This window comes from Ceratina calcarata, unplaced genomic scaffold (assembly GCF_001652005.2).
Source record: "Ceratina calcarata isolate Rehan_Ccalc_2016 unplaced genomic scaffold, ASM165200v1 scaffold48.2, whole genome shotgun sequence".
Classification (NCBI taxonomy): Eukaryota; Metazoa; Arthropoda; class Insecta; order Hymenoptera; family Apidae; genus Ceratina; species Ceratina calcarata.
Window position 1 is genome coordinate 3,243,112 of NW_017172225.1, and position 12,837 is coordinate 3,255,948.

At 34.0% G+C, this 12,837-nt stretch overlaps 3 protein-coding genes across 7 annotated transcripts in view; 2 read left to right on the top strand and 1 right to left on the bottom strand.

The window, feature by feature from the left end:
- The window catches only part of Fdx2 (Adrenodoxin-like protein 2, mitochondrial Ferredoxin 2), a 67,292-nt gene extending 65,478 nt beyond the window's left edge, over window positions 1-1,814 (bottom strand). Inside the window, exons 1-2 of one of the 3 annotated variants that reach the window (XM_026815738.1) lie at window positions 1,231-1,814; window positions 1,108-1,154 (exon numbers count right to left, since the gene is read on the bottom strand). In XM_026815738.1, coding sequence (XP_026671539.1) covers window positions 1,108-1,154; window positions 1,231-1,275 — 92 coding nt within the window. In that variant the 5' untranslated portion in view covers window positions 1,276-1,814. Of the gene's footprint in view, window positions 1-1,107 lie in introns of all 3 variants that reach the window. The other 2 variants (XM_026815739.1, XM_018029273.2) reach the window with 2 other exon arrangements.
- A 438-nt stretch (window positions 1,815-2,252) lies between these two features.
- Window positions 2,253-12,837, top strand: part of LOC108627865 (C-terminal Src kinase) — a 33,672-nt gene continuing 23,087 nt past the window's right edge. For 2 of the 3 annotated variants that reach the window (XM_026815732.1, XM_018029421.2), the window contains exons 1-2: window positions 2,253-2,449; window positions 6,159-6,201. The gene's annotated coding sequence lies outside the window, so the exon portion shown is untranslated. The remainder of the gene's footprint in view (window positions 2,450-6,158; window positions 6,202-12,837) is intronic. The other variant, XM_026815733.1, reaches the window with a different exon arrangement.
- Window positions 10,016-10,788, top strand: LOC108627613 (uncharacterized). Its single transcript, XM_018028923.2, has 2 exons — window positions 10,016-10,297; window positions 10,376-10,788. Exons 1-2 carry the CDS (start codon window positions 10,219-10,221, stop codon window positions 10,768-10,770), a joined length of 474 nt encoding a protein of 157 aa, XP_017884412.1. The 5' UTR covers window positions 10,016-10,218; the 3' UTR covers window positions 10,771-10,788.

The following is a 12,837-nucleotide window of genomic DNA, read 5'->3' on the forward strand; positions in this document are numbered from 1 at the left end:
TGCCGGTGATAAAATAATTAAAGATAAACAAAATATTTAAAGGGGGATCGATAGTAGTAAAAGACCTAAAAACGGCTGATTAAAATATTTTATGCATCCACTGCCAACTATGGAATAACTTTTTTTAAATTGGTCGATCTAGTTTGAGTTAATGGATAATACTTCGTTGTAAAAATTCAATCAACATGATCTCGAATGAGCTTAATACATTATTTACCGTGGAAAAGTAAAAAATCGAAACAAATGTTCTAAGAAAAGTTGAAGTTGCTCGTTGACGTATGTTGATTAACAAATTAATTCTAACGACTGAGCGATCGAAAAAATGTTGAATATACTGTCGAGAAAGGAATGACTATTTTCTATCCGCGTGTATCTTGCCATTATCATACTATTAACTATTACATACAGTTAGTATTATTCGATTACGTTATAATTGATACCGATATCCTTGCCTTATTATTATCGTCATTATTGTTAATGTTACGAAACCTCTAGTCCTAGATTACTTTCGTCTTTGCGAAAGAATAAGGTTCTTAGACTTTTGCATAACCGCGTGCGCATTCACAAAGTTTGAAGTTCAGAAACCAGAAATCTCTCCATTATACATATAACAAATAAGTCTTTCACAAACCTCTGTTAATTTTGTTAGAAATTATGATAAACTTTGTATAGTACTTTGATCAAATCGCATTTAGCATATAAATAAGAATTAATAAACGTTTGTTATTTAATTTTTGCGCAGGACTTAGTAAATTGATAACTTAATTTTTTTAGATGCTGTTATCAGTTCGGACTTACATTCTTAAAGTTTATTTAAATATTANAAATTGGTATATATTGCTTATCTGTAAAGCATAAAAAATTTAAACCATATATTTAACTAAGCACTGAAAGCAATTTCAGGAAATGTAAACAGATAACATTTCATTACTCCCTATTTTTCCGAAACAGATTTCATGGTTTGCTTGTCTACTTATCACAGGAAATTGTAATTGTATAAACCGTCTTCTTGCACCTTTGTATTGTCTAATCAACGATCTCGCTCTAAGTATAGCGAAACAATGAAACTAAGTTAGAAAAGTAGGAAACGTAAATTTCGTTACTCACTCTTCTTTTTCTGAAAGAGGTTTCGTGGTCGACGTACTCCTCGCTGCCTGCAAAAAAGGCAACGTAGTGTTGCTAGGATATTTGGAATAATTCGAAGCGATCTTGAGAATTGGTCTCGAGAACCTTTGAAGTTGATTTACTAACGCCATTCCAGTGTGAAAATATCATAGGAACGATTCACCCACACCAAACGCTACAAACGAATCGCGGCAAATGACACTCCAATTGTAATTTCGTACGAGAACTTTCACGACATTCTTTCCACCCGATACTATTGCGATTGCGTTTCTCTGAACAACAGGTTATGAAATAGTCCCTAACGCACCAACAAGTGACGTGTATCGGACACGTGCTTCGAGATTCGATTTTAGGCCGAGGTCACACACTCTCGCGATCATAGAAATTATGAACATTCAATTTTTAAGCATATTTTGAATTATAACTGCCACATAAGTATTGATTTTGTACGCCAATCAATGATGAGAATGCGTGAAATGCAACGACCAAGTTCGATTACTGTCAACAATTATCAACGTCTACCTGTCAACGCGTTGACAGATAAACTATTTTTACAATTCCACGAAAGTCGACATTTATATATAGTACTAGACGAAACTATTATCTTTAATAGACAGAATACGTTTGTCGTTGCGAGAATCTTAATTTAGAAGTTTGTAATTTTAAACGTTTTCCATGCACATGATATTTGTAATAATTATGACGATCATGCATCAATTCATCGTTTAACCTCCAAATTGAATTATTTATTTGAAGTAGTATTGATTAATTAATTAACGAAATAATTATCAAATAATCTAAATTTCAAATATATTGTGAAGACTACTTCATGTCCCTAAAACCGGTTGAAAATTAAAATCGTGATTCATGTTTTTAATGTTGATGATTATAGGGATGTACAGTAAAAGGGAGTATAGTAAATCATTCTTTCTCTTGTAGTTGTAAAATGCGACCACATACTGTATGTTCATGAATTATAATTAATAAATTGCAATAATAACTGTACTTCATTATTGATAATTTGTAATTGACACTCTGCTAGGAATGTTTGACAAGCTTTAGATCAGGCAGCAGTGGAATTGGAACTATTGGAAGGGAGTGACTTCAGGCCTAAGTGGGTTGGTAGATCAAAATGTTCTTCACTCTTGGACTTGGATCGTGTGTAGCAAAATGGCCGCTCGACCGAAGTGAATGTGACGTTTCGTGAGGTGATCGCATCGTTGTTTTGTGTGATTTCTATGGATATTCGTTCATGTGACACAGTGTTATCGTGCCACCTGTGTTTGTCCGCAGGCCTGTTAGAAAAATTCTAATATTCGATAAGGTGAGTACCAGAAATTTCGCCTGCGAGATAACCAGCTCTCTCACTGTTGCCTATTTGAATTTTCCCAATTTCATGATTCTAGTACATTCTTATATAGGGTTTAAGGTTAGGCGACAAAAATTTAATGGTTCGATCATTCCGTTGACGTAACAACGTTCCAAATTTGGCGAGCGATTAATGTCGACTTCGGCTACAATTACTCTCTCCTCGAGTTAAAAGTGGGCGTTCTTTAAATGACATACGCTCTTGCATTCTCAACATCTCGCTCGAGAAAGAAACAACGCGTTTCACTGCATTCTCTAGCCATCGCGTAGCTATCGACTCAATGACAATATTCCCTCTTACTTTTGGGCATGCACTTAATCGCAAAAAATAGCACATGCATGCTCTACCTGTCTCTTCGATGCACCGTGCATTTTTCGAGGTTACACTGTCCATGAGCTGTCGCATAATTTTACTTGACATCTTACCGAATCGTTTCACGGTGAAAATAAAACAAGATTAATTGCACTTTATAATGTTGTGCATGTGTGTTATTATCTCCTGATAACATATAATGTGATGTGTATGTTTGCGCTCGTCATTAATTATCACGAAAGGACTTTTAGTATAGTGTATATCACATTGCAATTATAGTTATATAAGAAATGTTATGAAATTATGAAGAATCTACATAGATTCACAGATTAAATGTGTCGAATTATATTATAATATGATGTATAAATGTTTTACAACATGTGAATAATGTTTATCTTACACAGTGCCTAAGCACATTAACTGAGAAAGATTCTTGATTAGAACAGACTTGAGTATCTTCGGCATCAACGCAAACACGCACATTTAATAGAGGAATTTGAATCAGGTTACAACAAAACCTAGATACATTGTATCTCTCACTACTGTTAAAATAATAGAAAACTGAACGAATGCGAATGCATCGTGTCAAAATACTTTCCGGCGAAGCGGAAGCAAATCGATCACCACGTGTAAAAACGGGCACCGAAAAGAATGCCATTTGTCGCGTGAATCAGACGTCAATTCCCGAGGAAGAATCAGCAGGTGTACATACAAAATTGTACTTAATAATTTTTAGCTATGTGCTCAATATATTGTTGTTAATTTATTCGGTTGCTAATGATAATATCAGTAGTCGACGCTTCTCGAATAATAAAAAACAATCAGCAGATATTATCTGTGTAAGTTAGCAACTATGAGCGCACGTGTCTTTTGCAGTCCAACTTTACCGCCACGGATTTCGTCCTTGAATTCGACCTTTGTGATCTCATATTGAGCGCTGAAAAAGCGAAGACAATGTAAAAACTGTAAAGTTGACATAAACGCGTAAAACTTTTGCGAGCCGAACGAAACGAGCTCATGCGAACTCGCGCAATTAGTAATTGGCTAATTATACGGTTAACGAACGGTACACGGTATCCTTGTCGAATAATTCAGTCACAATGCTTAATTGTACGCGGTAAATGGGCTGTTCTTCCTCTTTGTATATTACGCATGTAAGTAAGTACGTATCTGTGGATCGGTGCTGCAAATAGTAGTACTATACTTTTGCGAAAATAAATGAAACTCGGTATCGAACTTGTAAACAATTTCATTTATCATTTCAACTTTTGACATTTTCCATATTTCATATTTTAAACACTTTCAGCTTTATTAGAAATACGTAAAATCCAGTCAAATAATAAGCTTTATTAGAAATACGTAAAATGCAGTCAAATAATAAAGAAGAAAATAAATGACATAGTAACTAATCCCGTAGCCAGTTTTTTAAAACGTATCACCAAAAGAGGAAAACACATTTGATATGCATCATGCAATAATCGATGAGCGTATATATACGTTAATAATGCAAATGGTTTAAGGAAGAAAGATGTACGGATGGGTCGACAATTCTCTCACGCGTGTTTCTTACTTGATTAAGTCTTACAAAAAAAATTAAGCTTGTAACGGAGGAGCCTTGCACTGAATGCTGCAAGGTATTTGTGACATGCATTTGATCAACCTTTATTGCTGCTGTGTGGATACTACTGTTTCTTATTGTGACAAGTGCGATACACGATCGTCTCCTTTTTCTTGATTCAATTTCAAGTCGCATCAACCGCAAGTGCGTAAGATTACATTCGACTGTAGTTTTATGTAAAGAGTTGTAGGTATTGATAATGATACATAAAAATGTACGTCTAATCCCAAAATTATATGTACACTTGTTAAGTAGACTAATTTTAAGGAAGTTATTCGATTTTAAAGAGCGTATGCTTCTTTTTACGATTAGCTGTATAATACGTAGTCGATTATAATATATGAAAAACATTTAGTGCATTTAGATCTTAAAAGCGGTATTACATTTGGTGATAAAATACAATATTTTAAATACTTCTTTCCCTTTTCTTAATGTTTTATTTTGTAAGAATCCAGATCTCTTTTCAGACATCTTATTAACATTGGCTGACCTTATTAAGTATCGCTTTCGACTTTGTCATTACGTGATCCCCCAAAAGGGTTAACATGTACTAAATATCCTTATTTTACATTTGACTACGTTTCATCTTGGAATTTTCTTTAATATGAAGCAATCTTTTTTGTGGTGAAGGACATTGTCGGTCACATGTTCGCTTTAGGACATTCCGAACATTATGAAGAGAATTTGATTTCTCTGTATAAAATTTACATTAAATGTACATTTGCAGTTTGTTTGATTCGTTTATTGGCTCGTGAAATGACTACGAAATTGTTATCATGGAGCGCGTACGGAAAATAAATAGGAATTTAATTCAGTGCCGAAACGCACTGCGCGCGCGTAGAGATGTTATCGGTATATTATTAAATGTTATTACGTATCCTGTAATTGTTCGCTATTCCGTGTAATTCAATTCTTTCCTCTAGACCACGAATGAAAAGCGTGTTTCACTTCTATAAAATTTACAAGCAAATTAACTCATTGTTCTATGAGAATTTGCTCTTTAATATTATTGCGTATAATTATTTTTCAGAATGTGGCAAAACATTGTTTCAAACATTCATATGATATTAATTGTATTTAAAAAATATCTACTCCACATGATGTGCTATCTTCTAGTTATCTAAACTGAAGTGAGTTTCGCGTAGTGTATTGACCATAAAAAAGACCAATGTAATGAGTGTGAATGAAAAAAAATTGATGTTATTATTCATTTGGATGAAATATTTATAAGATAGAAAATTATACTTTAAAAAGTATTTGTTTTTCTCACTCGATTTTTTAGAACTATGTATAGAATTAAAACGAGTTCCAATGCTTATGGATTATAAAACAGTCAATGTATTTACTGTTTTTATGCATTATGATTCATGCGTTAGCAATATTTATTTGAAAATTATCTACGTGTCTATCTACGAATGGCTACGGCTATTTTCGTTTTGTTCGGTATTTTAATTAGCAATTGAGCGTCTCGGTGAAACCCTGGGTCTTCGTCTATAGTTAGTGTCATTTAATTTGTTACGACGCGTTCATTATCCCACTTCTCTTCGCTGCTTAAAACGCGTTACTGGTCATTTTTTCGACATCGAGTGACCAGGAATTTTGCAAGCTTTAAGTAAAATTGTTATAAAGAATTCGTTAAATGTAACGAGCTTTCCATTTACGATGGCTCATTTTTCCTTTCCGCTTTATTATCGATGTAGTTTAACGAGAATTTCGGTTCTGTTGCTGTTTTAGAGGGGAACATATCTGGAGGATGGACAATCAATCTGAAGCATAGGTAAGATCTGAAATTTTTTTATTTTCATTCTCTCTGATTTATTTTTATTTCTTTATAAATCGTATCAAATCGTAAACTACATAATATATGTATACTGTCGGTTTCAAAAATATTAAAACACCAGAAACTTTTGCTTTAAGCTTCATATTTTATAGTATTCAATCACACAAAAAAATGTATTGAAAATTGGTGATTTTCTTTTATAAATCATTTTATCGAATTACAAATAACCAATTGTAAATATTAATAAAAATTACATGTGTTACAATATAATTGCTGCTACACTCTTTCGTGTTAACTGAAACGTGATAGCACTATTTGTCAAGGTTCCATACGATTTAAGAATTGCAGATCAGCAAAGTTATTCTACAAGGTTCAGCTCTCGTGTTCTGTTGCTAATGTAAAAAAATTAGGCTTGTAACGATAGTCAGTATGATATAATAAAATTTTTTTTTAAAAGACGGTCGCGATGTTAAAGAGTTAAAGTAAACGCATAAATTAAACCAGCAGCCTAATAATCAGTGCATTACAGTACAGCGAAATAAATACTGAATAACGTGCGAGAACTTGTAAGTTATGTTTAGGTTGGGTTAGGTGAGTACAGTAAGAAATCGAATAAGAGTATGATCGTAAATAACGCCGGTACAATGAATCGTTGTCTAAGCCAAGATTCATCGGCCAGTATCGTAGATCGTATCGGAGCAATTAAACTTTATAACTCGATTTCATTGCATAAAATCAAGAGCTCGTTATCGTCGAGCTCCTTCGCATATTTTAATATTGCGCCTCTCATTAGTGACGTTTTCAAGGGTGCTGGTTGCAGCTACAGCATGAATCATCGTGAAAGAAACCTCAGCAATTCCTACTCTCTTGCTCTATGCTCTTCCATAAATAGAGATTCTTATCTCGAAGAATAGCGATTGTATGAATCTCATGAGAATTCGGGAACAATGTATAAGATCATTATCTTTTATCTATGTATATTCTATCAATCAAAAGCACATGTCCAAGTGCTTATTGTCAATCAAAAGCCTATGAAATGTCCCACTTTCTTGATCATCATAGACTACATCAGTTAAAACATTATAATCAATTTTTAAATAATTTTTTCTTAATTAATTATCTTCTTATTATCTTAATTAATATTATCCTAATTAATTATCTTAATTAATAATCTTAAATAATTAAATAATTAAAAAAATAAAATAAAAAAAATAATAAAAAACATCATTTAATTACAATCGTGTAATAAATGATGAAAAATAATAAAATTGAATTTCTGATAAAAAATATAAACCCAATCTAACAATTTCAGTTGATATGAAACATCTTTTCTTGAATATCAAATAACATATTATAAATTATTTTTAAACAAATATATCAACATTAATTCCATTTTGTTTATCAATACTTTTATCTTATCCTCATTTAGTTATATGTTTCACAACGTGGCTTAAGACTCGTAAATGGGGGTGGATGTTTCTCGTTTCGATTTCGTTACTACCTATAAGTATGCTCTAATCGTCGCCAGTTCTACCGTTAATGACGCGTTTCGGTGCGATCTATCCGCGTGGTTTAACTCGAAACGAGCTGCCGCGAATGGAGTTTAAAGTGCGAAACCAAAGCCTGACCCAAATGCGATTTACTTATAGCGTTCGTGGATATATCTAGCGAAGGACAGAATCGCTTTTCCAGACTGTTGCGGTTACGCTCGGTCTTGCGTGAGCTTGTTATGTACGATTACTTAGAATTTTGTTAGTATTACCACTCTATCGCCATTAGTAGAGTTTATGTATTTGTTTAAGAAAATGATAATTAATGTTATATGAATAATATTTCGGCGTACCTATGATTTACGTAATCATTTATGCATATGCAGATTTGGCTACAAAACATTATGTACTTTTCACATTAAATATTTTTTTAGAGTTCGGCTTCATACGCTTTTGTTTGGATGATTAGAAAGTGCGAAATTTGTATTTTTGGATATCTTTTCTCAACGTAATCGACAGTAATCACACAGAGGAATCCTAATATTATTGCTTGAACTCCTGATTTGTAAAATTGTACATAAAAATGAGTATTTTCAATTTAGTCAGCAACCTGAATAGAGAAAGATTTATAGACATTCTTTAAAGTCTAGAATAAGAATATGTAGTTTTTCATAACAACTACTAAGTTGCAATTCGTAAACAGCTTAAATGAAAAACAATTATCATTCTATTTCTTTCGTTGAACCGTGAAGAAAATTATGCATAAAGTTACATATCTCTTTACACCGGTTGTTATTATTTGGAGATGTGTTAACAGCATTCCAGAACGAAGAGCAGACTGCCGACGCGTGCTTTACAAAGGCGTTTCTTGTTTCGCGGCAATTGTATTTTAAGAGTGCTCTTCGTGGAAATTCACTGGATAGACTGCTGTCGGGACTTTATTTCTTAACGACTTCGCGGAACATTTGCGTGGATCTTGCAGCTAGACGCGATATTAACCTTGCATAATTCTAACGATATATAATTAATGCTTATAAATTCCACAACATTGCGTTTTTATAAACGATCGAAGTTTCTAACGTTAATTATTATCTAGTCGATTAAACATACATGTGTTAAATGTTTCTTTTGATTTATCGTGTAATCATATCTTTATTACTAATTTATGATCAATACAGGTGCGAATTATATCATGCATATAAAAAACTCAGCTGTATAAATGTACAGGATGTCCTCGTAATAGAACCTCCTTACCATTCCCACTCTACAAAAATGAACCAATTTTTGAGATGAATATTTCAAAACCTAATTAACATCAGTCTTATATATGAAGGGTAAATGGAATTGTTTGGAAAAGTTCTGCAAAACAAAACATAGATATATAGTGCCATGTGAAGAAACGATCTTGAGTATCGTATCCCATTAAATAATAGGGTAAAAAAATTTGTTTCCATCAAAATATGTGCCCCCTTGAATCTTGGAAGTTCCGTATAAAAACTTTTGTCTATCTCCCATAACTTAGGAAATGAAGGATTATCCGTACATGTAATAAACAAAAAATTATATTTCTAATTAATGTAAAGCAATCTAATTTCATATAAAATTTACAATACATAAAATGATAATTCTTTTTTATTCAAGTATTCGATGAATAATTTCGGAGTTATTTTATATCGTCGTGTTACAAAAATCACCCTCTATATAACGTAATGTAAGCTAATTGTATGTACATTAAATCTATAAAGCATGTAGAGTATACAGTAATGACAAATCTATATGAAAGATGCATTAGCTGCCTCGTTCCGTTTTCCCTGCACACGGTTAGCTTGATTAATCTCCGAACTTTTGCGCGTCACTTTGGGACAGACATTTTTCTGGGTCACGTCATACTTTCTTTCTCTCTGTTCGAACCTCTGTCCCGCCTTCAATACCGATTCACCTCTGGTCCCGTGTGAATCGTGTTACGTTACAACGGTAGAGATAGTTAGAAAGTTAAAAACCGGAGAACTGCTTAGAATCTGTACGCTGCCGTTACAGGGAACTGTCCTCTTTTTTTGCGTTCGTTGCCTTCATGATTATTCTCCTTTGTTTATAAATTCATCTCTGTATGAAGTTAGCACAAGAAAGTCTTGGTAAACTGGGGTTACCTTAGAGCATATACTACATGGAGGAAGCCAGCGTGCGGATAATTTTTCCCTCGGCCGAAAAGTGGGGACGACGCGAACATGGTGGGGACCATAGCGCTGCGGAGAGCTTCGCGAACGCGCATGAGCACGCATGAGGGGAATAGTAGTGGGGATCGAAATACGGGCGAAAAACAGGGGAAGCGAGCCTCGAGGGAAAAAATATCTCCACGCTGGTTGCGAGGTATAGGAAAGAGCTTTAACTATATATACATGGACTGCTAACTGCTAGTCCGCTGGGAGAGCCGTTGCCAACATCAGGTAGCCAACAGTAGCCAAACTCCGCCTTCGGGACCATCACGTGACCAAACAGCGGCTATTTGAAATCGCGGTTCATACGTATGGTAGAGCAAATCTCGTTGAAGAGTCCGACGAAGACAAATATTGAAGAGTCTCTACCATTAAATAGTATATACGAAGGTGTGATGTACACGGCAGGGTTTGTAGAACGTAAATTATTGAAACAATTAAAATGTTTAACGTGCATAACATTAATAGATGGATGTATGGCTGCATATTCAAATTTTATTGCATATAAATCTTGTGGATCATTAAAGTATCTACGAGAAGATACGCTCACAACGTGCACTACTACGGAAAAAATATTTAATATATTTAAAGTAGAAAACAAGCTAAGAATTACCAATTTTAAACATAAAATGATTGTAGCAACCATAAAGAATTTAAATATGTGCACGCTATTTAAAAATTTTGACGCGCATTCATTGGAACAAGATATACTAGACAACCATAAATATGAAATAATTAAATTAATTATATCCTATTATTTAGATGTTAAGTTACGGTACGAAGGTACTAGTCAAACATTAAATAATCACAAAACATTTATTAGGAAATCCTTAACAAAAACTGTACTTTTTAGAGGACAATAAAATTTATTATTACACTAATTAATACATGATATTTCACATTTCTTGGTAAAATCCTATTTCATTATTTTACATTCTCAAATACCTTTCGTTTTGAAAACATAAAACAAGACTTAATTTACAAATGCAGTAGACCCACGGTTTGAAAAATAATACGATTTGAGATTTCTAAGGGCATGTATACTGTACACTATTTCAATTTAGTGTTTTGGAATTGCCGCTGTTTGGTCACGTGATGGTCCCGAAGGCGGAGCTTGGCTACCTAATGTTGGCGACGGCACGTTAGCATTGCAAGCCTATGCTACTGGCAGTCCATGTATGTATAGTCAAAGGGAAAGAGCGTGTAAAAGCTGAAACTTAACGTGCCAATGGGAAACGCGCTTAAGGGGGTTACAGAAAAGTACGCTGAAGATTGTCTTTATATGAATATGCTAACAAACAAAGATGTTAACGAAAGTGACTGTTAAATAAGGGACATTTTCTAAACAGTATAAAGTATAACAATGGCATGTAGTAATACCATACCATAGTATGAAGAGGAATATCTGAGATTTATATTAACAAATAAAAAAATACTTAAAATATGAAATGTACTTGTTTGGGCACGGTGGGCATTAATGGGTCGGATATTAAAGCACTATTTTTTCTCAGTTCATTTCTGTTCGCAGTAGGATTGACAAACCACACAGTAGATTTTACTGTCCTTTTTATGTAATAATCTTATTAGATATTTACAAAAATTATTAAGTCGTAAATGAACGAGGGTTAAGTTAAAGTGCAAATCTTTTCTGGCTTCGTTGCGTTACCCGTAGAAAAAGTGTGACCGTTTCTCGCAGTAAGAAATTGTAAACGCGTGCAGTCTGCCGCGGGGTAACGCCAGATGGAAAACGGCGGGTCACGGTACAGTAACGTGTACTGTTAAAGAGAAATACACGCGGTGCAAATCTGTCGAGCGTGTTCCCTTCTTGTTCCTTTTTGTCACTTCTTCTTCTGTTGTTTTCTTTTTTCTTTTAGTTTCGTTCTGTTCTCGCGTGCCGGGGATATTAATAGTGCTCGGTTACGAGACATCGGTGCGAATAAGCTTTGCATATATTACGCAAAAAAGGGGAACGCCAATCGCAAATTTCGCTGGATGTCTCAGTCACGATTTATTAGGCTAGTATTGAACGTTTCGTTTCTGGAGTTTTGATCTTCTGGTGGAAAATATTATCTATCATACTTTTATAGTACTGCACCATGAATCAAATTGGAAATGAAGTAATTTGGTTTATCTATAAGATTTGTAACAAACCTATTGCAGATTCATTATATGTAACATTATTAATTGGTATGCTAATGTTGGTTGATTTTGTATAATAAAACTTGAAATATTGGGATGTTGAATAAATTCTCACTGTTTTCCGGCAAGTGGTGTTACTAGTACTGCATGCTGTTTAGTTGAAGATGGTAACACATCTGTATAGAAGTAGTATAAGCAAGCTTGAAATTAACCCTTTGCACTCGAGACATTTCGGAGCATTTTTGCTGAATTCCTTAGCTCTAACTTAAAATGATTATACATCCAAATTACTACATAAAATTTTTATATTTTAATATTTTGCGTATTTTTGTACCTTTAGAAACATAATTTCGTAAACATTAATCATAGCATTTTTCCTTTGTTTGATATTTACTGTAACAATTTCCAAAATGCGTGCCCGGTTTGTCGGGACAAGTATTACGATAATATGTTGTCTGGTGTCTTTCTCCGGGTATATTTCGTCGCGAGCAGACTTTGCAATCCTTCTTAACTCCCGTTAGAACAGTATTCTTTTTTCTATTATTCACTTTCTATTATTATAATCTTTCGGCGCGACTGTCAAGTTCGAACTAATGTCGAAAGTGATGCACGGTTGTCGTTACAGACTAAGGTTCCGATACGAAAAACTTATCTCCATTTAAAGGAGTATCATTTTACACTTATAGGGTCTTATACACGCGTCGCCTGTCTCGCTAAAAGCGCCACAATAAAATTTAAGGTGAGATAACGTCTTGGTGAGCGAGAGTCACCGCTCGAGTGCAAAGGGTTAA